Source organism: Monodelphis domestica, chromosome 3, assembly GCF_027887165.1.
Source record: "Monodelphis domestica isolate mMonDom1 chromosome 3, mMonDom1.pri, whole genome shotgun sequence".
Classification (NCBI taxonomy): Eukaryota; Metazoa; Chordata; class Mammalia; order Didelphimorphia; family Didelphidae; genus Monodelphis; species Monodelphis domestica.
Genome location: NC_077229.1, coordinates 73,128,140 through 73,153,658, shown reverse-complemented (window position 1 = coordinate 73,153,658; position 25,519 = coordinate 73,128,140). Strand labels below are relative to the sequence as shown.

Sequence of the window (25,519 nt, the reverse complement as noted above, 5' to 3'; positions counted from 1 at the left end):
CTAAGATGCTATATATAAATGTTTGACATTAATATGAATATTACTACACATTCTTTTAGGCAAGGCTGACTTCCCATTTTACCAAGAATATAAAGGAACCAAAGCAAAACAAGACGCAAGGGCTAACCTGCAGCCGAGGCTCTTCCCCTCCTAACCCCTCACTGGTGTCCCAAAAGGTTCAAACTGTCCAGGTTCAGCTGCTGAATGAGAACACTTACAATCAGATCCCCACCCACTACCTCCAGGCCCATGTGCTTGGATATAACTCCTCAGATAGGCCTTTTCATAACGTGCTGGTAGATGAGATGGATATGATGCTGACTAAAGCAGCCACCGTCATCCAGTCTGCCTGGCGGGGCCACCACATTCGACAGAAGTTGGGCCTGGAATCCATGGTAAGCAATGATGTTGAGGTCAATCACGGAGTCTGCCCAGGGTTCAGTGTCCACCAAGATCCGCAGTCTTCTCAGGCCTTGGGACATATGGCAAAGAACCTGGAGCAATTCCAGGCCTTGAAGGAGAATTCTCAGTTACAGGACATACCATATTCTGAGACAAAGCCCAAGACTAATAAGGACCATGCGCAGCTTTGGAGACCAATGGCACATCTCCATCAGTCAAAATTAGAGATCTGTAGCCCTGAGTTCTATCCTCCCCAAAGTAAAACGGACAGATGGACACAAGTCTCCTTCCAGGAGGAAGACATTCCAGCCATTGAGAAACCTTCCCAGTCATTTCTAGAAGCCAAGGAATACTGGCTACAGTCCCAGAATCAGCCAGAGGCTAAATATGGCGCACTTAAGTCTCATAGATATTTCAGTGATGGAGAGAGCCAGGTCCCACCCGAAACATACCCCATGTCTTCTCAGATGGATCCTCCATTGGAGGAGGCCAAGGCTCTGTTTCAGGAACAACCCACAGTTGGGTCAGCCAAGACCCTTGTCATAACTGGAATAACCAAGGTCCCATTTCAGGCCAATCTGATAGATAGGGTAGGCAAGAACTCATCCCAGACACAGTTCTCAGCTAAGGCAGCCCCGCCCCTGGCATACCCTGTAGCTACAATGACCAAGGTCTCAACCAAGGAACATCAGGTGGCTAGAGGGACCAAGGTCCCACCTCAGGCACTCCCCACAGCTGGATTGACCAAAGTCTCAGCCAAAGAACATACAGTGAGCAAGGCCCCACCTCAGGCACGCCCCACGGTTGGATCGACCAAAGTCTCACCCAAGGAATATCTGGCATCTGTAGCAACCAAGGTCCTAACCCAAGAACATGATGTATATAGAACAACCAAGAACTTATCCCAGCTACATCTGACAGATGGAGGAACCAAAGCTCCACCCCAGGCACTTCCCAAGGCTGGAACAGTCAAAATCTCATCCAAGGGATATACACTAGCTGGAGGGACCAAGGGCTCACCCCAATTCCGTCTGGTGATTGGAGGGACCAAAGCCCCTCCTCGGCCATCTGCCCCATGTAAGGAGAGTAAACTCTCTTACCAGGGACATTCCACAGTCAGAGAGACCAAGACACCATCCTTGGCAAGTCCCATAATTAAAATAAGCAAGTTCTCTTTCCAGAAACATTGCTCAGCTAGAATGACCAAGGCATCTTGTCAAGCACATCTGGAGGTCAAGGCAACCCAGGTCCCATCTCATGAATACTTGGAGGTCAAGGCAACCCAAGTCCCATCTCAGAGTGATTTGAAGAATGAGGTGATCCAAGGTCCATTTCAGCCATATCCGGAGACTCGAGTCCCATCCCAAGTCCCACTAAGGACCACAGGGACTGAGGTGCCATTGCAGGCACACACAAGGCCATATTTATCCAAATATGTATCTTGGAGAGACATGGATCTGACCAGATATCAGGCCCTTCAAGAGCAGGGAGGGATGGTGGAAGCTCCAGAGATGGCAAAAGAAGAAAATAGGGTGGGAGGGTCACAGGTGGAAAAGAAGACGAACTCTCAGCAACAGCTGGGGTCTGTGCTGTCCAAGGCTCTGTCTCAGGGAGAGGTGAGAACAGCTGTAACCAATGCCTTGTCCCAAGAAATGCTGGGCCCTAGCATGGTCAAAACTTTCCCCCAAGGGATGCTGGGACCAGTGCTTATTAAAGCCTTGTCTCATGGGGCTCTGGGGACCAGCCTTACAAGGGCCCTGTCCCGGGGGGAACTGCGTGCAGAGGTAGCCAAAGCCATGTCCCAAGGGAAACTTAGGGAAGCCTTAGACAAAGTCCTAACCAAAGAAGAGAGGGCTGCCCTCAACCAGGCCCTGACACAGGGGGAGCTAAGAACTGTCCTCAGTCAGGTTTTATCCCAGGGGGTATTGGCAGCCATGGCAAAATCTTTTGATATCGGAGCTGCTTCAAGCACCCCCCTAAAAGAAGTGGGAGCCGCAACTCAGGTAGATGTTGGAGAGGCAAAGAATACCATCCTGTCAGGAAATCCCAGTCCATCCAGAGTTGTCACTCCGAGGGAGCATCCTTGGCAGAAAAACTCTCAAGAGACATCTCTACCTGCAGAGACTGGTGATAGTAATGTGAATCTAAACCATTCAGAGGGGCCTGTAGCAGGGAGGGAAGCACCGAGTCTGGCCCCAGGGAACAGAGACAGTGGCGTGCCCTTGGGTCTACCCTGGGGAAACCCGATCAGGGGAGTAGCCTCCAGCCTTCATCAGAATTCTGAGGCCAATGCAGGAGCAACAGCAAACCTTCACCAATTGTTCATGTCCAGTGGATTGAGTTCGATTCTGCCTTGGGGGTCGATGGCCAGTGGAATGGTCCCAAATCTTCCTCAGGAGTCTGTGGCCACTGAGCTTGTCCGAAGTCTGTTGCAGGACCCTCTGGGCTCTGAAGTGGTCTCTACTGTGGACGAGCCATCCATGGCCAGTGGAGGGATACCAAATTTGCTCCAGGAACCTGGGGCTAATGAGATCACCCCAGGCCTACACCAGTCATCTGTGGCCAGTGAGATGACCATGAGCTTACAGCAGCCATCTGTAGCCAGGGGAATGGCTCACAGTCAATATCCAGCCTCAGAAGCCAGTAGGGCGAGACCAAGACTATTCCAGGATTCTGGAGTCAGTGAAATTGATCCCAATTTATGCCAGGGATCTATAGCCAGTGAGATGGTCTCGGAGCTACCTGAGGCCAATGGGCTGGTCGGAAGCATCTCCCAGAGATCTAGGGAAAATAGGGTTGGCCCAAGTCTAAACCAGGCCCTGATAGCTAGTGGAGTGACCCCAAATTCCTCCAATGTATCTGTAAGCACTGGTATGCCCTCAAATCTCTGTCACAGACCTGGGACCACTGCTATATCTCCAAATATGTACCAGATGTCTGGGGTCTCCCAGGAGTCTTTGATCGGTGGCCTAACCCCAAGGCAACATCAGACATCTGTAGCTTATGGAGTGACCCCAACCCTACAACAACAAGGGTCTGTGGCTAGTGAACTGGCTCCAGGTCTATATGCAGCCTCAGTAAACAGTAGAGCATCCCCAAGCCTTCACCAGGCATCTAAAATCAGGGATGTGGCCCCGAACCCATACCAGGTATGTGGGACCAATATGGTAGACCAGAGTCCCTCCCGAACAGCCATGGAAATTGGGATTCTGAGTTCACAACAAAATTTAACTTCTGATAGATCAGCCAGAAGTCTATCCCAGAGCTCCATGACCACTAAGGGACATTCAAAGCTGGCCAATGAGTCAGTCTTGAGTTTCTCCCCAGCAGCGATCCCTAGAGTACAAGCCCCAGACTTCCACCAGGTGTCTCAAGTTACTAGTTCAATTTTGCACCATGCTTTGAGACCCAGCGCTGAGTCTCTACAAGCGCACTTGGAGGCACATGCTTCAGACAACGCAAACCCAAGTGAACAACTGGGAAGCAGTATAGACACTAAGAACCTACAGCAAGGGTCCATGTCTCCAGGTTTTGGAGTGGAGCCCAGTCTACACCAGGTATCTATGACCAGCGGGGTAGTTCAGAGTCTACCTGAGACATCAATGCCCTGTGGGGTGGGCTCAGGTCTATCGGAGACATCTGTGGCCAGGAAGGTGGGGCCGTGTCTAAACCAAGCACCTACGGCCAGCAGAATGGAGTCAAATCGACACCTGGTATCCACGACCAGTGAGTTGACTCCTAGTTTAAGCCGACGGCCCTTAGCCAGTGGATTAATCTCAAGTAGACAACAGGTGTTTAAGGACAAGTTAGAGCCATATATATACCAACAGTCCATGATTAGGGGCAATCATGGATCTGGAGTCGGTGCAGTGACCCCAAGCCCAAATCAGCATTCTTTGACCAACGAGATCGCCCCAAATCTACCTCATGCAGCCCAGAAGTTCATGAGCTATAAGGTGGGCCCAAATCTGTCCCAGGAGGTAGTGCCAAGTTCACATAGGAGACCAGTGGGTAGGGAGGGCGTCATACACAGTCAGGTAGTTGGGGCAGGTGAGATAACTCCAAAAGTGCAATGGCGACCTGAAGACAATGAGGTAATATCTAATGTGCACTGGGGATCTGAGATCAGCGAGCAAGCTCCAAATGAACACAGGGGAACTATAGACACTGAAGAAGCCCCAAATATATACCTGGGATCCATATTCAATGAGGAAGTCCCAAGTGTGCATTGTGTGTCCACGGTTAGTAAGGTGGCCCCAAGGGTACAACACCACTCTATGGTCAATGAGATAGAGCCGAATATACAACAAGGGTCCTTGGTCATTGGGGTACTTCCAAGTGTTGCTCGGGGATCCGAGGTCAACAGGATGGTCCCAGATGTGATTCAGGAGTTTGGAGTCACTGGGGCAACCCCAAGTGGATCTTACAACTCTCTAGTCAGTGAGGTGGCCCCAGGTAAATTCTGGGGATATGGGAATTCTGGGGAAGTTTCAAGTGTTGCTCAGGCATCGGTGGTCGATGAAGCCATTCCAAATACGCATCAGGGGTATGTAATTGGTAAAGTGTCCCTAGCTGTGTGTCAAAGACTTAGAGACAAACCACTGACCCCAGCAATGCGTTGGCGATTAGCAGTCAGTCAGGTGGTTCCACATCTATTCCGGGAATGTGTTCCCAGTGGGGAGGACCCCAGAATGAATCAGGGATTTGTGCCCAGTGGCGTGACTCTAAGTATGAAACAAGGATCTCTGACTGATGGGGTGACCCCGAACGTGAATCAAAGACCTGTATCCAAACCAGAGTCCCAAGGGACACATCGGAAATTAACAGACAGCAAATTCTATAAAGCTATGCCTAATAGAGAGGACTCTAGTGTGATCCAGGGGACTGAAGCCACAACGATTGTGCCCCATGTAAATCAGGATGTGGCCTCAAACATACATCAACCAGTCCCTAGAGTGGTCCAAACTGTACAACAGAGATCTATATCCAAAAGGACAACACAGAATATTAATAAGAAACCTGTTGCCAGTGGAGTGACCCCTAATGTACACCAGAGACCTGTGGTCAGTGGGGTGACCCCAAGTGCATATCAAGGTTCCAAAGTTGGAGTGCCCATAAGAGTCCATCAGGAATCCAGGATTAGAGGGACTCCAAATGTACCTCAAGAATCCAAAGCCAATGCTGTAACCCAGAATGTAAGTTGGGATTTGGAGCCCATTGGAACAACCCCAAGTATACATGAGAAATCCATGAGCAGTGGGGTGGCCCCCAAATCAAATTTGACATCCAGGATCAGTAAGGTGACCCCAAATGTAAATCAGGGGTCCATGCTCAGTGGGGTATCTCCAAGTGTATATCAGAGAACCACGCCAAGTGGTCCAGTTCAAATTCTGAATTGGGGTTCTATGACCAGTGAGGAAGCTCCAAGTGTAAGTTTAGCACCCGAGACTAGTAAGATAACCCCATGTGCAGGTCAAGAATCTGTGGCCAGTGAAATGACCTCAAGTGGACAGCAGGAATCTATGCCTAGGGAAGAGGCCCCATGTGTGAACAGGGGATCAGGGGTCAAGAAGATTGCCCCAAATGTACATCAAAAATCCATGGCCAGTAAGTTGATCCCAAATGCACATCGAGGATTCCAGAAGACTGGGGTAGCCCCAACTAAAACAGGGTGGAGATCTAGGACCAGGGACATAGCCCCTAGTACACATCAGGCATCTGCAGGGAATGGGGTAGCCCCAGTCAAGCCCCATGAACCCAAGGCCAGTAGAACGGTCCCAAGTGTGACTCAAGGACACATAGCCAGTAAAGGAACCCCAAGAAAGCATCAGGGATCCAGGGCCACCAGCATGGTCCAAAGTATCAATCGGGGATCTGTGGCCAGTGGAGTAGCAAGAGTACCTCAGAATCAAGAATCTGTGGCCAGTGGGGTAACACCAAGTATATATCAGAGATCCCCAGAAAATAGGGTGCTCCAAGGGTCTTTGACTAGTGGAATGCCCCCAAATGTGACCCTGATCCGTGATAGACGCGTCATCAGCGAAGTAAACCCACGTGCGACTTCACAACGCGCAGCCAGCCCAGTGGCCCCAAGCATCCAACAAACCAGTAGAGCGCTACCAATTGTAAATCAGGAATCTGGGGCCAGGAAGGCTATCCCAAATGGGCTTTGGGGGCTCATGACCCAAAAGATATTGAATCCATATACTAAGCAGCAGAGATCTGACAATAGTCAGTCAAGCATGAATTTAAATCCAAACGAAGGCATCCCTAACTCACCACAGGACAGCAGGAATGTGCTAGCAGAAATAAGAGAAGCACAACATCGGGCAGCCGCTGAGATCCAAGCCGCCTTCAGGGGCCATCTAGAACGCAAGGTTCTGAAAATACAGAATGAGGCAGCCACCCGCATCCAGGCCGGGTGGAGGGGCCTGCAGAATCGAAAGGCTCTGGCCCACCTCACAGAAGCAGCCACCAAGATCCAGGCCACCTGGAGAAGCCATCATACTCGTCAAAGGCTGATGTCTGGGGCCTTCCCATGGACAGAGCAGCTGAGCTCGGACCAGCAGATCCCACCCCACCACTGCTTCCGGTCCTGTCAACCAGGGTCCTGTGTCCTCTGCCGGAAACTCCAGGGGAGAGAAGAGAATGTGCCCATCTGTCTGGCGCTGCTCACGCAGTCCAGCTTCCGGACCTGCCACATATGCCAGCGTACGTTCGAAACGAGGATGCTCCATGGTCTGGGTCAGGGTGATGACAGTCTGCCCAACTTGAAGACTGACCATCCACTCACTCGCCAGGAGGCAGTCTTGTTGATCCAAGCTCTCTGGAGGGGCCACAAGGTTCGGCAGGACCTAGAGAAACAGCAGATGGCAGCCACAAGACTACAAGCTGCCTGGAGGGGCCACCACACTCGCAGCAATCTCATTGAGGAAACCATGATCCTGGGTCCTACCTTAGCCTAGAATGCCAATCCACGAAGATTCCCTTGGGGTGGGGGGTGGACAGAGGTGGCTCTGGTGGATGAGTCCTTTTTGGGGTGACCTAATAAAGCCTTCCAATGCCTTCATCCTGGTCCGTCTACACTATCACGTCTGGGCTGGGTGAGTGGGAAGAAAGAAAAGGGTCGCTGAAAGACTAGAGCACCCAGTATTGATTCTAAGACTGAGGGGAAGGGTTTAAAAATGTTTTTTTCCATTAAGGATCCCTCTGAAAGTGAGCACTTAAAATCAAAAGACAATACTGCTTTGGGGGAACCATGTGAGAGCAGGTCACCAGGGTCATATGGGAGGCATCCTATCCACTCCAGAGAGGCACATGCTGAAGAGACTACGATCCAGCTGCATGAAGGTGGTGGAGATGGGGAGACTTTCCCTCCCTCTGTGATGAGTTAGTGTGCCAGGAATTTAAGGGAAGATCCCAGGGCTGGATGGCAAGCTGGGAGAAGACTGTGACAGCAGCCCAATATTGATTCCTGCCACCTTGGGAATATTTGGCAGTTGGTAAAAGAGAGGACTCTGAGGAAATTAGCCTTCCCTAAGAGAAGCAAGGAGAGGGAGTGGATTTATCTCTCTCCTTCCCCCTCAGCGAAACCCTCTTATAGCAGGAGTAGATAAAATAGGAGACAAGATAGGAGCGGGCCTGTACTCGAGAGGCTCTTTGGCTCTCAGCAATGACACCTTGGAGATCTGGAAGCACTACACATCAGAGCTCGGCTTATTGTTTTGTTGACTGTCCAGGCCAGAGGTGACAAATGGTTGTGTTGGTTGGCTGTTTTCCTTAATACTCGAAGACGACCAACATGACATCACTCATGTATAAATTGGATTTAGGTGATGCAGAGTTACAGAATGTCAACCATCTCACTCCCTCTTCCAGAGGCATCCAATTCCAGTGCAAGACAAAAGTCAGGATGACTGGTGATGGCCCAGGATTCAGTGAATGACCTTGGCATCTTCAGTGTCTGACCAAGCTCTAAGTATTCCATTGGGCCCACTTCCACTGCCTTCATGGACTCTAGGACAAATTATTTCCTTATGCCCCTGCCACTGGGGGACGCCTTCACCTGATAGAAACCCCTCCTAACTTACTGGCAGGTTGGACGTCTGTCACTTACCCTCAGCCTGGTTTAACCCCTTTGCCAAGATAGTTTACTGAGGTGTGGCTACAGAGCATGCTACAACTTCTTGTAGTCACAGGTGAGAGCTGGCTGGCTGATGGACACCAAAAGAGCAAAGCAACCCTGAAAAAGGCTTGGCAAGTCCTCATGCCCCACCGAGGCTTAGTGGTTAGCTCAGTGGTAGCTCAGTGGGTGGAATGTCTGGGCTAGAATCAGGAAGACCTGAGTTAAAATCCAGCCTCAGACACTTACTCACTGTATGGCCCTGGGAAAGTTGTTTGCCTTAATCCACTGGAGAAGGAAATTGAGGTGTTAAATATACCACCCTGGACTGGACTGCGCCAGCAACACTCATATTTTACAAAATAAACAAAAAAATACAATAGTATTACATTTTAAAACTATATCAATATCCTGCTGCAAAAGACCTTATGTATGGTTTAGTGCTTCTCTCTTTTCCTCCAGTTCCTATTTGAGTTTGATACCACTGGTCTAGACTGGTGTAGTCTTTTTTTTAAACCCTACTTTCTGTCTTAGTAACACTTCTTAAAACAGAAGGGCAAGCCGAGGCAAATGAGGTTAAATGACTTGCCCAGGGTCATATAGCTAAGAAGCATCCATGTTCAGATTTGAACCCTGATCCTTCTGATTCCAGGCATGGCTTTCTATCCACTGTATTACCTAGCTGCCCCCATATAGCAATCTTATTTTTTTTAACCCTTACTTTCTAGCTTAGAATCAATACTGTGTATTGGTTCCAAGTAGAAGAGAGGTAAAGGCCTAGACAATGGGGGTTAAGTGACTTGCCCAGAGTCACACAATTAGTAAGTATCTAAGGCCAGATTTGAACCTAGAATGTCTCATCTCTAGGCCTGGCTCTATATCCACTGAACCACCTAGATGTTCCCATATAGCATTCTTAAAAACCCTTCTTAACTTACAGGTGGCCTCTTGGTTTGCCTGTCCTTTTCTGACTCCTGGGCTAGACTTTAAAAAGTGATACAGAAAATGTCAATACTGCAGCCTAAGCTTAAGAGTGTACTGTGCTTACATTTTCTTTCCTAGAGAGCTGGTTGTTAAACATTTCCTAATATACTCTTGTGGAAGAGTTGTCTTGCCCAGGAAAGGGCATTTACAGAAAGTGGAGCTACAGAGAAAAGTAAATCCAGGAAAACTGACAGAGTTTTGCCTGACATAAGTGTTGATGAGGACATTAGGATCCTAGGGTCAGAAAAAAGTATGAGCTAGAATTTTAGGAAGTCAGACACCCAGAATGCTTTGCACCTAGAGTAGCCATCACCTAAGGGACCCAACCTAGAAATGTGAGTTGGGAATCAGGGCACAGGGTAAATCAGAGAGGTCTCTAACTGGTTTTCATTTTAAACCCCAGGCTAAGCTGAAAAGAACCCAAGCAGTAATGGGAGGAGAGACAGGCTTCTTAGTATGTGCATATACCAGCAAACCAGAAACCTAACTTTATAACTATAGGGGAGAGAAGCCTAAGGTTGGTAGCTTGAGTTCAGAGTGCCATCTGGTGACCCTTTGCTGACATGGCACCCTGATGTATTCTATGCCCCTTTGAGAGATATGAGGCTCACCTGCTGCTCTTTCCTCCTCCAGGGCCCATGTAAGAGACAGGTCGGTGCATCGTAAAATGGGAAAATTGGCTGTAACAATAGCATCAGTTCCTTACTTGTGGGAGGAGCTGGCTGTTTCTACCAGAAAGACAGGTTCTAAGATAGAACCCTAGTCTCAAGTCCCACTTCACCATTCAGCCTGTGGCAAGTCCTAGGATCTCAAGAACGTTCAAGCACCTGCTTGTCCTCCAAGGTAGGATGATGTGTCTCCAAAATTGCTACAGTGCCATAAAAGTCAGAAGAAAGTGGCATGAGGACCAGGAATCCTATATAACTTGGGAGCCCTTGTTATTCCTAGGGTTGGTGTGGCTCTTTTGGGTGACCAGTTATACAATTCTCAGCTCAAGCACCCATACAATGCCCCCTGTTACCAGGTACATACAACTCTCATATTGAGAAAGCATTTAATTAAGAAATGAAGCAAGACAAAGAATAAGAAAGGGGATCAATAAAGAGGAGAAAACCCATTCTCTGTTCTCAGATATAAATAAATTCAAACTCGTTTGTCTTTAGAGGAATAATAGTGTAGCTTCCCTAGAGTAATTTAATTCCCCCTTTAATCCTACTGATATCCTACAGAGAAAGTTCTAAGAGCAGGACAGAGTACCAGAGGTAAATGCAGTGCCTCTGTTTCATGTACTGTTTTGTGGAAGTATATCAGAACAATTGAAACCTCAGGACAAGCTGGAGGATGACTGGAGTGATAAATATTATTGTACCATAAGAAAAGGCAAATATGAAGAGTTCAGAGAAACTTGGAAACACTTGTATGAACAGATTCAGGATAAAGTAAGCAAAATCAAGAGGAAAATATGCACAATGACCATAATAACATGAAGGAAAAATAAGAATTAAAATTTTCAGAATCCTGATGAAGAACCAATTGTGAATTAAGATTTTGTCAATCATGAACAATATGCTGATTTGTCTTGCTTAAATAAGTCTTTCTTTGCTCCAAATGGGATTCTATTGCGGGATAGGTTAATCACTGGAAAATTACAGTTGTAAATTTCTTCTTTAAAGATATTAATTGAAGATGGTGATGTGATAGGAAACAATGTAGAGAGCTCTTCTACAAAAACTCTTCCTTATGGATCTAGAAAATGCATCAGACTGAATTCTGATGGGACTAGCAGAAAGTCATAGTGAGTTCCTTGTCCAGCCTGACTTGATATAGTTAGATGGTGAGATCTTTAGATCTTGGCGACAGGGCAAGCCAAAAGTACACTGTGCACTGAAGCATGGCACCCAGGGAGTATAGGGAGAGTGTATACCAAGGCAAGAGGGGGTCTCAGATCCCAACTAGGAAACCTCAAACTCATACAGGGGCACTGCAGTGGGGAAAAGTGCCAACTGGTGGCTTTGTTGCCTACTAAAGAGTCCCAGGTCAAAGTGAGAAGAGAATCTCAACATAGTTGGGCACATTTCCAACCTACGGAGGCCCTGGCTGAGAAGAAAGGAGAAAATTCAGAAATCACAAGCAGTGGTATGACTCAGACCTTAGGGGAAGAACAAGATCTCATTTCCAATGTCCAGCCCTGCTTTCAAAGGAATAACCAGAGCAAGTCCTGTCCAAAGGAGAGTCTAGAATTTTGCCAATCTGAGCCAAAAGAGCTTACCAATTAGCTGATAGGGATGGAATCCAGCAGCCATATTCTTGCTCAAACCAAAACCCAGATTAGGACCCTGAAGACCTCAGACCCAGAGGGGAATCAATTAGACTTAGCCCTGGACCAAACTACTTCAAGAGCTCTGAAAACTTTCAAGATTCCAGCCTGGCCTAGAGATTCTGGAATAATTCAACACACAAAACCTGAAGAAAGCAGTAGTATAACCAGTTCAGCTCTTCTGTCCGAAAGTGTCACAGAATTAAGCCCTAACGTCAAAAGGGAAGTCAGGAAGAAGGCCAGAAGAATGGGCAAACAAACAAATGAAAAAAGAACCTACCATAATGAGCTATTATGATAGTTGGGACTCTTAAGACACAAATACAGAAGAGGGAAACTCCAAAACGTCTATAAGCAAAGTCTCAGAGAAAAACACAGCTTGGGCCCAAACTCAACTAGAATTCTGGGAAGAGATGAAGCAAGAGGGGTTTTTCTAAGAGTTTTAATTTTTTTTTTCTACAAATGGTATGAGAGAACTTTAAGAAAAATTTAGAGGAAAATAAGAGCTATGGATGAAAGAAATTGGCACAAAGATCCAAAACCTGACCCAAGTAACAAACTCCCTGAAAATTAGAATAGACCAAATAGAAACTAATTACTTCATCTCAAAACAAGAAATATTAAAACAAAGTTAAGGGCGGCAGCTAGGTGACTTAGTGGATAGAGAGCCAGACCTAGAAACAGGTGTTCAAATCTGGCCTCAGATACTTTCTAGTTGTGTGACCTAGGGCAAGTTACTATCCCAGTTGCCCAGCTCTTACCACTCTTCTGCCTTGAAACCAGTACGTAGTATTGGTTCTAAAACAGAAGGTAAGGGTTTAAAAAAACTTTAAAAGATTGAAAAAGAATAAAAGAAAACATGCTATCTCAGAGCAAAAACAACTACCCTAGAAAATAGATGGAAAAGAAAAAAAAACTTTTTTTAAATTATTGGACTATCTGAATTTACAACCAAAAAAGAAAAAAAGAGTAAGTATAGACATTTTATAACAAGAAATCTTAATAGAAAATTGCCCAGATCTCTTAGAATCAAAGAGCAAAATGGAAACAGAAGGAATCCAGCAGTCACCTCCTGAAATAAGCTCCCCAAATGAAAACATCCAGGAATAGTACAGACAAAATCTAGAGTTTCCAAGTCAAAGAAAAAATTGCAAGCAGACAGAAAGAAAAAAAAAATTGACCTATTGAGGAACCTTAGTCAGGATCACACATGATTTAGCAGTCATCACTAAAAAGGAGTGGTGAACTTGGATTACCAGGTTCCAAAAGACAAAGGATATGAGTTTAAGCCAAGAATAACTTACCCAGCAAAATTGGATATAATGTTACCGGGGGTAGGGTGGTGGTGGGGTGGTGGTGAATGGGCCTTCTATGAAACAGAGGACTTCCAAGCATTCCTGATGAAAAGACCAGAGCTTCAGAGAAATTCTGAAGCACAAAATTTGAGGAGAAATATAAAAAGGTAAACATGAATGAACAATGATAAAAAAAATAAATGAAGGATAAACTGCTTACATTAAAATATGGGGAGATGATAAATGTTTCCTCACTGAACCCTAACTTCATCAGGGGTCATAGGAGGAATCCAATTAGACAAAGTCTGGGAGTGGTTCTGCCTTGATGATCTTAAAAAAAAAATGAGAAGAAAATAAGGAATACACTGTGGAGGAGGGAAGGAAAGAAAGGTTAGGGAAAATTTTCTCACATAATTAGAGTACACAAGTAGACATCTATATGAACAAAGAGGCAGAAAGGAGTGAGCATCAGCTGACACAAATCTCAGTCTTATTTGAACTAGTCAAAAGAAGGAAGAAGATACATATTCACACATACACATATACAAAGTTAGGTAGAGAAAACATTTCACTCACCAGTGAAATAGGAAGTAGGAAGAAGAAAGGGAATTAGCAAGAGAGTAAATAAAAGGAGGGATTAGTTTTAAGTAAAGCAAATTTGAATTCCTAAGCCTCTACAAAAATATTCATAGCTTTCCTGAATTGGCAAAAAAATGGAGAAACTGGGGGGCGGGGGTGTATCTATAAATTAGAGAACAAATGAACAAGTTATGGTTTGTAAAAATAATTGTGCTGAATGAACTTTCATCAGTCTCATGATCAACCAGGATTCAGAGTACTAACAATGAAAGGATGAAGGATCTAGGCCAATCCTTGAGGTACCAGGGGGTAGTCCTTGGTTACTTAATGGGCCTGGACTACCTCTAGGAATGTTGTACAGGTCCTGGGGCATTTCTTTTTCTTTCTTCTTTTGAAAATTTATTTAATTAATTAATTTAGAATATTTTCCCATGGTTATAAAATTCATGTTCTTTCCCTCCCCTCTCCCCACCCCATTCCCGTAGCTCATGTGCAATTCCACTGGGTTTACTTGTGTCATTGATCAAGATCTATTTCCATATTATTGATATTTGCACTAGTGTGATCATTTGGAGTCTACATCCCCAATCATATCCCCATCGAACTATGTGATCAAGCAGTTGTTTTTCTTCTGTGTTTCCACTCCCACAGTTCTTTCTCTGGATGTGGATAGTGTTCTTTCTCATGAGTCCCTCAGAATTGTCCTGGATCATTGCATTGCTGCTGGTAGAGAAGTCCATTACATTTTGATTGTGCCACAGTGTATCAGTTTCTGTGTACAATGTTCTCCTGGTTTTGCTCCTTTCACTCTGCATCACTTACTGGAGGTTGTTCCAGTCTCCATGGAATTCCTCCACTTTATTATTCCTTTTAGCACAATAGTATTCCATCACCAACATATACCACAATTTGTTCATCCATTCCCCAATCAAAAGGCATCCCTTCATTTTCCAATTTTTTGCCACCACAAAGAGCGCAGCTATGAATATTCTTGCACAAGTCTTTCTCCCTATTATCTCTTTGGGGAACAAACCTGAGGCATTTCTATAAGGACACATATATGATTGGCTTTAGGAAATGTTGAAGGTATAAGTCTTCCCTAGTGGACAGTGAACCTCCCTGAACTGGTTTCAGGGGTGTAAAGACATTCCCCCTAGGGCAGTGATGGTAGACCTTTGGCACAGGTGCCAAATATGGCACCCAGAGTGCTCTCTGTGGGCAAGAAGCTGCCTCTCCCCCTCCCCAGAATTTGTTACTAGAAAGGTAGACGGACTTGGGCCGACCTACTCCTTTCCCCTTCTCCACCAAGGTTGCCATCACTCTCCTAGGGCATCCTAGGAAGGGGTGAAGTGCCCAAGGACATTAGACGAACTCAGGCAGGAAGAGGAGAGAAATTGTGACTGGAACTGAGAGTCACGATATGATATGGCAGAAAAATCACTGGTTTGGGCACTTAGAGGCCCTGGGTTCATATTCAGTCTCTGCCATTAACTTCCTGTGTGACCCTGGGCAAATCATTTCCCTTCTGTAAAATCAGTAGGTCGGCCTAGCTAGACACCTAAGGTTTCTTCAGTTCTAAGTTTACATTCCAGGCGATCCGGGAAAGTTCTAAGATAAGTAGAAATCCCCCGCCCCAGTGATGACTGAGGGGACTGGAGCTTCCAGTGGACCGAGTAGGAGGTGGGAGCGGTTGGGCAGTAGGTCCTTTTGTAAACTTTCCAGCCCTGAACAAATGTGCTCAAATTAAATCTGTGCTGGTCCCGCCCTTCCTTCTCTGGGGCCAACCTGAGCTCCCAGACACCTCTATCGGAGGGCTGAGATTCTGGCTCCGCCTTTCCTCAGGTGGGCCAGTCCCCATTCTCGCTCTACTTCCCCTCTCTCTGGACCATACCCAAACCACCCCCGCCACCCCTCTCCCGGGCCTCATCTCACTCTCACCCGCGAGGTGCCCCGGCGCCGCAGGGCAGTGGCGGCCTGCAGGTGTGCAGCGCAGGTGAGGGGCTGGGACCACGTCGCCGCCCGCTCGCGGAGCTCGGGGCTAAGTGGCTCACCTGAGTGGAACTCGCCCCAGGCAGACAGTCGAAAACTGGCTGCTCGGAGCCCTGCCCCAGCTGGGCCCCTAGCAGGAACCCTCGCCCGAGCCATGACGGGCTGGCCTCTTCTCTGCGCCCTGCTGCTGCCGCTGGCTTCGAAGTTGGATGGCGTTGGAGGTAGGGACGGGCTGGGGCCCGGGACGCCCCCTCCAGCTAGGCCCTTGGGCAGTTGGAGGGGTCCGGAGTGAGGGCGGCTATAGGGGTCTGGCCAGACGCCCTCCCTCTCCCAGATGCTCCCCATCCCCCACTTCTCCCGGGTGCCATTCCCCACCCCCGCAAATGCCCTGGGGATCGAGGCGGGATCTGCCCGAGTTCTTCTCGTCCTTCTTTCTTTCTCTAGCCAGGCCGACTTTCTTAAAATGTCTGCAGCTTCCCTGGCTACCCCTGAACTCATCCAGGAAGTGCTGCCTGGTGTCCAACTACTCCAGGCTGTGGCCATTTAGATCCGTTTCTTCTCACATGCCAAAGGGGACAGGCCAGATGGCCAGCCCCAAACCCTTGGTCAGCCTAGACCCACAGCCTGGCAGGGCTAGCCCTAAGCTAGAAATTACCCTCCCTGCCTCATCTACCCCTTTCCTAGAGGGTCCCATTTTCTGGCTTTTAGTTCCACTACTTTGTTGTCCTGGATCCTCCCCTGGTTCTATCCTGTCAGATTCTCCAGGAAGGATTAGGGGAGCATCAAGCTGTTTTTTCTTCCAATTCAGCAAATATTTCTCTCTGGTTTAAAGGTTTTCATCTTTATTGATATCTTTTTTAATTTTTTTAACATCAACCTCCTTTGGGAATATTAGAGGTAGCTAGACAGCTCAGTGGATAGAACCTGGAAGTCAGGTTTGACTGTACCTCAGTTTGAATCCAGCTTCAGACACTTACTCCCCGTGTGACCCTGAGCAAGTCATTTAACTTCTGTTTGCTTCAGTCTCCTCATCTGTAAAATGGAGATGATGATAACATATCCTCCCCAGATTGTTGTGAGGATTAAATGAAGTAATATTTGTATAGTGCTTTGCAAACCTTAACCCTTAAATGCTAGGGGGGCTGCTAGGTGGCTCAGTGGATGGAGAGGCAGGCTCAGAGACAGGAGGTCCTGAGTTCAAATTTGGCCTCAGACACTTCCTAGCTGTGTGACCCTGGGCAAGTCATTTAACACTGTTTGTCTCGGTTTCTTTAGCTGTAAAATGAATCAGAGAAGGAAACAGCAAACCATTCCGGTGTCTTTGCCAAGAAAACCTAACTGGGATCACAAAGAGTTGGATATGACTGAGCAACATTTTTCTTATTCTCTCCCACTGCCCTACCAGCCATCCCTAGTAACAAATAATTTTTAAAAAGGAAAAAATCAGGTCAAGAAAACCAACTGAATTTGACTGGATGTACGATATTCCACATCCACAGAACCCTCCCCCCTCCTTTCTACCCCCTCCCAAAATGAGAGACTCTCTTCTTTTTTCCAGCACAAAGCTTGGTCAATCTATTTAAGCAGTGATTAGTTTCTCATCAAACATTCCTCTAACGGTTTCTGGGTGCTTGGTCCCAGGCTGAGCTCTGGCTACAAAAGTGTCCATATGACTGACAAATGAGGAAATTGAGGCAACAGGGTTAAGAGATTTGCTCTGAGGCCAAATTTGAATTCTTGAAGATGAGTCTTCTGACTCCAGTCTTGGTGCTCTGTGTACTATAGCACTATGGCACCACCTAACTGCCCATCTGTGGGCCATAGGGAGCCCCAGAAAGTTTCAGAGCAGAACACATCACCTTGAAACCTCACTGGCTCCTTGGCAGATGTTTTTAGTGTCCCCTACCTATGTCCATTGATGCTTCTTCCACCAGGAGGCAGTATGGTCAGAATGAAAGAGCACCGAGTGTGGAGTCAGACAACTTGGCTTTTAAATCTCACCTCTGATACTAATTGTTTGTGTGACCTTGGGTAAATCACCTAATCTGTCAGCCTCAGTTTCTTCACCCATAAAATGGGCACAATAATAGTGCTGACTTCTCAGGGTTGTGTGGATAATATTTATAAGAGCACTTAACACAGTTGCCTGGCACATAGGTTAGCTATTTTTATTATTATTATTGGAAGCAGTTATTAAAAACATTTTAGATCTTAATGGATAATAGATATATTCATAATCACTTAGGAGAGTTGGGGGAAATTGGGGGTGATACCATGTAGTCCAATGGAGAAAGCTCTGAATTTGAGGGGCTAGGAAAACTGGGTTCTAATCCCAGTTCAGCAAATAACTCATTCAGTGATATTGGGGAAGTCACATCCCCTCTTTAGACCATAGTTTCCTCTTTTCCAAAATGAACCCATTCTTCACTTGGCCAGGCTGGGTCTCTAGAGGTCTGTGAGCAAGGTATTCTGGGGAGCCATGCCAGAGCTAGAGAGAGGAAGTAGCTTAGTTTAATTAGATAAAGAAATGTTTATTCACCCACACCCTGGGAAGGTCTACCTGTGGAGTTCCCTAACTGGGTGGAGAGGGATAGAAGGAGAGAAGATCAGTCAACCACAAAATTGTAAAGTTGGCCAAGATTGCTATACCTTTGACTCCTGATAGCACAGGGTTTCCCTTTACGGTAGCGCAGAAAAAGCCCTACCCTGTGACTCAGGTGAATTTAAGTCCCTTTGCATCTTGGCACTATTTGAAGGGCCCTCTCAGTTCTGACATTCTGGGTTCTAAAGCCCTCCCAACTCTGATATTCTGGGTTCTAAAGCCCTCCCAACTCTGATATTCTGGGTTCTAAGTATCCTCCCAACTCTGATATTCTGGGTTCTAAGTGCCCTCTCAACTCTGACATCCTATGCCTTTTTGATTCTTGGGACCATAGGACTCAGAGGAAAGAAAGAAAATCTACTGGATCCTGACAGGCCAAAGGTCAAGGATTTTGGGAAGGAGGACAGGAAACCTTCCACTGTCCCTCAACTTTGCTCTGCATTAGGTGAAACTTGACATGGGATCTAATGGGCTAAGCCATCTCCTAGATCAAGAACTCCTCCCTCTTTTTAAAGAGTCAATGGATAGGAAGATGAGGCAGTCAGGTGGCAAAGTAGCTAGTTTGTGGGACTTGAGTCAGGAAGTTCAACTCTGGTCTCACACACTTGTATGAGCTGTATGACCCTGGACAAGTCATTTAACCCTCTTGACGTGAGTCTCCTCATCTATAAAATGAGCTGGAGAAGGAAATGGCAGATCACTCTAGTATCTTTGTCAGTAACACCCCAAATGGGGTCATGATGGATCAGACATGACTACAAATAACTAAATAACAATAGCAGGAATAGGAAGAAGGAGCCAGGAACCTTCAGTTTCCCTGTTGGGAAACTATGAGAAAGGGAAGGGATGTTTCTAACCAATGAGGATTTAGTGTTCTGCTCATATTAAAGTCCAATCAGATCTTCTCCATTCTCTCTTTAGGGAATACCACTTCCATAGCTACTACGAAGACTTCCAATATCATCTTCTCCAGTACACCCCAATCCACCATCACCTCATCCAATGAAAGCTCCCACCCCACTTCCTCCACCCCCTCCCCCAAAACTTCCCACAGTGGTACCCCCTCCTCTACTGGCAGCTCCAACAGTGTCAGTACCTCCCACAGTGTTATCCCCCCCACCAACATCCCCTCCACCCCCTTCCATAGTGTCACTCCCTTCCGCAGTGACTCTACCTACCATACCTCCCATACCAGTTACCCCACCCCCTCCCACAGTGGCTCCCCTTCCTCCACCACCTCCCACAGCCACTCTACCTCTCACAATAGCAGGCCCTTCTCTCCAACCCCCCCTGAGGGCTCCTCCCCAAGCTCAAGCATCTCCTCCAGAGCTCCGACAGCTGCTGCCAATAGGACCCTCTCAACAACCAAGCTGCGGATCAGTGCCAGTGCAGGTGAGAGCCCCAGGAGTTAGGCTAAGGCCTGAGAGGCTGCTCATCCTCTGGGAGCACCCCAGGAGGAACTGCTGCCTTGTGGGAACTCGTTCAGGTATCAGTAGTTGGAATAGAAAGAAATGAGCTCTTCTAGGAAGGATGGGGACCAAAGGAGAGATGAGAGATGAAGGTCCCCACCAGGATCAAAGGACCCTGCAGGGGCAATAGCAGTGGGGGATGGGGGAGGGGAAATAGTGGCTGGGGGAAGGGGAGAGCCTAACTGGGAGTTTACCTCCCCAATCCCACCAGGAGTGAACCAGCGTAATCCTGGTGTGGTCATTGTGGTCTGCCTGCTCGTATCCATTCTGGTCCTGGGCTCCGTGGTGGTAGCTGTGAAATGCTGCCAGAAGGACATGAGAAGCTTTCAGAAGATGGATGAGGTGCCCATGGTCTGTGCCTCTGAGGAAAGATCACCCTGATTCCTGCCTGCTGAGCCTTCCTGCCTCCCTTTCTTCATCTCCTTTCTCACCTTCCCTCTGTTTTTAGTCTACCTTCTCTCCCTCTTCCTTTCTCTCTCCCTCTTTCCTTCCCTCTCTCATTCTTTCCTTCCTTTCTTTCCCTCTTCTGTCTTCCTATTACTTTCTCTGCCCCCCTCCTGTTCTCTCTGCTTCTTCCTCTTCCCTTCCTTGTCTCTTCTCTGCCTTTTGTTTTTGCCCTCCTTCCTTCCCCACATTTTGCCCTACCCTACCATCACCAGTTCATCCTGGGGGAAGTGCCAGAGGGGCAGGTTGAGACTGGCTGACCTAGGGCATTGATGGCTCCAAGGAACCCCCCAAACAGTTCTCTCTGCCTTCCCCTCACCCCAAGGATGCAGCTATGACCTGAATACCTCTTTTTTTTTTCCAGGAAACTGTTCGAGAAGAGGCACCTTTTGCTAGATTCCCCCCTCAGTGACCACAGAGGGCAGTGGGAGGTGGAGAGGTGGGTTCTGAGGGGCTTTGGGAACAGCTCCTGCTCATCTGTGTCATCTCCTTCCTCCCAGATGGATACTGGTGTCTGTCACTGAATAAAACAAAGAACGAAATGAGACTGAGGCTCCCCTTGAATCTTTTAGCTGCTGTCACCCCACTCCACACATTTCTTTGCTTTTAAAGTTGGGACTCCCACCTTTGACTTTGACATCTGATTAAACAAGGTAATACTGTGCTTTGAAAACTTTGAAGCACTATATAAATGCTATTATTATTTAATCTGAGCACCTCCATACCAAGGAAGAGGGCCATTCCTCCCCACTGAGTTGGACCATTGTCCTCTCTGGTGGGTAAGGCTTTGGAGTCAAGGAGCTGGGTCCCTTGTCTCCCTTCCTATTCCTAGGAAAACCATTGCCTTACTCTTGGCCCTAGGGAGTAAGAAACAAATTAGTATATTGGCAAAAAGAGCACCAGATTCACAATCAAGAAGACCTAAATTTGAATCCTTACTCTGCTCCCTGACTAGTGTGAAAGGAAATTTTTTTTATCTTAACTTAATCAGTCAGGTACTTGCAGTGCTCCACCCTTTCAACAGGTAATCAGTCAAGAACTGAAGGATCCTTTTGGTAAAAGTTCACACCCTCAGAGGATGGGAGGTGGATCCTACAGGCAATGCCAGGCAAATTAAGAAACTTTGATTCCTGAGATGTGACAGGGAGAGCTGATGAGTGGAGAAAACAGTATAAGCAGGAGCCTCTGGGACCCTCTAGGTATTTTGGTGGCTTGGTCTTTTGTGGCTCAGCTTGATTAGGCATTCAATTCTGCTTTGGATTCAGCACTAGTGGCTTCAGCTTCAGTAACTTTATTGGGTTGAGGAGACCCTATCCAGATACTGGCTCTTTGGCTTATCTTCTGTCTTTGGTGCTCTCTTTGGTCTGGAGGCTCTTGGATCCAGATTTAGCTAGGCAATATTTTCTACCTCCTTCCTATATTTCCCCCTTTACTATCTCTACTTTGCTGTAATAAAGCTACTAAAGCTTTTTTCCATAAAAAATTTAACACTACTAACAGCCTTGTGACTTAAGAGGTGATTTTTATAAATGGCGACCACAACAATTTTTTAATTCTTATAGTTGTCAAACCTATTTTAATTATTACACTAGCTATATGGCTTTGGGGAAGAGCCTTCCACTCTACACTAACAGTAATAATGAGGATGATAATTATGACTAGTATTTATTTATCACTTTTAGAATTTAGCCTATGCTATCTTATTTGACCCTCACAATAACCCTTGGAGGCAGATGCTATCATCCCCATTTTAGAGTTACACATCTATAAAATAACTTCCTGGGAAACTTAACTTCCAGATTAAGCCCCCATCCTTTGGGCTCCAACTTTAAGACCGATTGGCTCTCTTCCTTTTCGTTTAACTGGTTGGGAAATAGGAGGCAATGACTTATCCAGAGTCACATGGCTAGTCACAGGGCAGAGCCAGAATTCACACTCAGATCTTTGGATCCCTCAGCTTATCCCCACAGGCAAAGGAAAGAGATCTGAAACCCAGAAGCAGACCACTATACTAGTGCTCAGGGTACTGGCAAGAGGTCCAATGAGCTGAAAAAGACTGTTCTTTTCTCAATTCTGAGTCTGACCGGCTGCTTTGAAAGCTAAGAATTCTTGCACCCAGAGCACTCATGGCCCCATGAGGCCAACAAGGCTGGAGGGGAGGAACTACTTTTACATCTTAGAGGAAATCCAGGGCCTGAGAGCTATGGAGAGGGAGTGGTGACGTTCTCATTGGCTCCTTCCCCACTGAGGCCCTCTTCCGTTCCCTTGGGCCTTTGGCTGACACTCACAGTGTGCAGAGGCTGAGGTAAGGGCCAGACCGGGTTACCCTCGGTCAGCTGTGGGTGGGGGGAGGGAGCAGAGGCTTGGAAGGAGCCTGGAGGGACTGACCGAAGTAAAATATTAACCACCAGCTTCAGGAGAGGCAGGGGCCAGAACCTCTCCCTCCAGCCTGGCCCTTTCTCCTTGGCACTGGGTCAGGTGCCTCCCCCGCTACCTCCCCTTTGGAGGACCAGCTCTGTCAAAGGAGTTGACTGACCTCAGAGGAGACCTGGGCATCAGGTATGATTCTTTATCTCCCCCCACTTTCTCCCCCTATGTTAGGCTTCCTGAAGATGCTTCCTTTCCCTTTTCTCTCAGGGATGGAGGCCAGTGACCTTCCCTTTGAGACCAGCCTGGCTCCCCTCCCTCTCACCACTGCCTGAAAGGGTCAGAGTCCAGGCTGGCAAGCATAGCCTTGCACCCATAATTCAGGGCCCTCCATCAGTTCTACCTGTAGGCTCTGGGCACCAAGCTGAATGCCTTCCAGGATGGGAAGAAAACCAAAGAGCAAAGAGACAGGTGCAGTGGATTAGGAATTGGCACCAAAGGACTTGGCTCTGAATCCTGGCTCAGTTTCCTCATCTCTACATTGAGGGTGGAATAGATGATCCATTCTGGCTTGAAAATTTGCCATTGGAGGGTATGGGAAGGGTGAGCAATAAATATTTATACAGCACCTACTAGGAAAGCAGTCATTTCAGACATGTCTGACTTCAGGACTCCATTTGGGGTTTTCTTGGCAAAGATAATGTAGTGGTTTGCCATTTCCTTCTTCAGCTCATTTTATAGATGAAGAAACTGAGGCCAGCAGGATCAAGTGACGTGCCCAGGGCCACACAGCTGATAAGTGTCTGAGGTTCAGTTTGAACTCAAGTCTTCATGATTCCAGGCCAGCACTCTATCCACTGGACCACATAGCTACCTTGGAGACAGACAGGCATCTAGAGAAGCCTGTTGGGAGGAAGAAAGTAAAAAAACGGGCCCATAAGAGTCAAATGCACATGTAAAACCCAGTAGAATTGTGTGTCGGCCACGGGAGGGGGTTGGCTGGAGGGGAGGGAAAGAGCATGAATCATGTAACCATAGAAAAATATTCTAAATTAATTAAATATTAAAATTAAAAATAAAAGTCAAATGCTTATTGATTTGACGCAAGAGATAGTGTAGGGGGTGTAGCTAGGTGGTTTAGTGGCTAGAGAGCCAGACGTAGGGATGGGAGGTCTTGGGTTCAAATTTGGCTTTAGTGACTCTGGGTAAGTCACTTAGCCTCCATTGCCTAGCTCTTCTTCTGCCTTTGAAACCAATACTTGGTACAGATTCTAAGATGCAAGGTAAAGGTTTAAAGAAAGAGAGGCAGCCGAGAAAGAGTAGATTTGGGGAAAGAGTACTTACTTGGATTTGGAGGGAGGGGACCTGAATTTCAAAGTTCTTCCAGTTACCTATGTGGCTAGTAACTCAATGATCCTGTCCTTAGTTTCCTCCTCTATAAAAGGAGGGCTAGATGGCCTCCGAAGGCCCTTCCAACTCTAAATCTAGAATCCTATAAACAATCCATCATCACTTCCCTGTTGTATACCCAAAGTCCTGGTCTCCCCCTCTGGAATGTCACACTTTTTCTCCCCCGCCCCCCTCTATCCCCACTCTCCTTCCCTTGCCGGGCACACACACAGTCACGCTCTGGGTCTCCGGCCTCTGCCAACTCACTGGCCCAAATCATCCAGAGCACCCAGAGGAAGGTGGAGGTAGACTAAGCTCCCAGCCGGGTCCCAGGGCCCCAGTACACAGGAGGTTAAGGGGCAGGGTGCTACCTGGACTCACTCTTCCTGGTTACCTCCCCTTAGAGGATTCCTGGCTCAATCTGGTGCCCACCGCACAGCTCCTGGCCTTAACCCACCCAGCCCAGCCGCCTGTCTCAGGCAACAGGCAAAAGGTAGGAGACCCCCTAGGGGGGGCACCTCCAGCAGAGCCAGACCTTGCCTGTGTCCGTTCAGAGGGCGGAGGGAGAGCGGAGGTGATTGCCAAGAACTAAGCTCCCTTGATCCCACCGTGAGGACTGGAACTGGGCTCCGACTCCTTGCTGAGCTCCTCCTGGCCAGTGACTCACATTCTCTTCCATGCGTGTTTAACTCCCAATCTAAACTTGGCCCCTGGTTCTATATACAAAGAAGATTCCTGGCCCAGGACTGGAGCGGGGCACAGAAGAGCTGGCTCCCCTAAACTCACCGCTTGTCTCTGGGGAGGGAAGGAGAGGCTGACAGGGCATCCGTGGCAACAGGTAAGGGCAGAATGTTTCATCCATCCTTACTGTGCCTAGGTGGAGCCTAGCCAAGGCCAGTGGGAGCATCTCTGAAGATGGGGGTGGGAGGAGAGAACCTAACCCTACTGGGGACCCCCTCCTCCATTGGTGATGCTCCTGGACTTCTCGGGGTCTCTGGAGGCAGGACCAGGGAGAGCACACCCCGGAGATGCCGCCGTGGTGCCCTGGTCCTCTCGCTCCATCCTTGCCTTCTGGCCCTGCTCACGGTCATGAGCCCCTCCATTTGGGAAGAGAAGGGGCTCCCTCTCTCAGGTCTGCTGGTATGGGATCAGAGAGGAAGACGTGCCTGGGGGCTCGGTTAGAGCCCACACCCGTTTCTGTATTTTGAGCGGCACCCAAAAGTGTGTGTCTATTTCGCCAAGTGTCGGGCTGTGTGTTCGGCACGCTCACCCGGCTCGCGGTCAGGGGTACACCCTGGGAGGCTCTCTAAGGCGGATCTGTCTGACACTGTTTGTAAGGTGGGTATGTGTGCTTCTGGCTGTAAACTAGATAAGGGCTGCGTGCCAGGCACGGTGCTCATGTAGCCCAAGTTGTGAGCAAGAAGTGCCTCCTGGGTGTGTCCATACCACCCGACCTACGGGGCGGTGGTGTGCGTGGAAGTGTCTATACTGGTCCCATTGGGGTCGTTCCTGAAGGCTGCCTTGGGGATGATGGCAGGGTCTCATGGGTCCCTTCTCTCC

At 47.7% G+C, this 25,519-nt stretch overlaps 2 protein-coding genes across 2 annotated transcripts in view; both read left to right on the top strand.

Moving 5' to 3' along the window:
• IQCN (IQ motif containing N) overlaps nt 1–7,469 on the top strand; it is a 69,283-nt gene extending 61,814 nt beyond the window's left edge. Inside the window, exon 3 of the mRNA XM_007489232.3 lies at nt 60–7,469. Coding sequence (XP_007489294.2) covers nt 60–7,367 — 7,308 coding nt within the window. The 3' untranslated portion in view covers nt 7,368–7,469. The remainder of the gene's footprint in view (nt 1–59) is intronic.
• An 8,040-nt stretch (nt 7,470–15,509) lies between these two features.
• On the top strand, nt 15,510–20,745 carry CIST1 (colon, intestine and stomach enriched 1). The gene is made up of 4 exons (XM_007489231.2): nt 15,510–15,909; nt 19,212–19,682; nt 19,971–20,110; nt 20,568–20,745. Exons 1-4 carry the CDS (start codon nt 15,843–15,845, stop codon nt 20,613–20,615), a joined length of 726 nt encoding a protein of 241 aa, XP_007489293.2. The 5' UTR covers nt 15,510–15,842; the 3' UTR covers nt 20,616–20,745.
• The last annotated feature ends 4,774 nt before the right edge of the window (nt 20,746–25,519 follow it).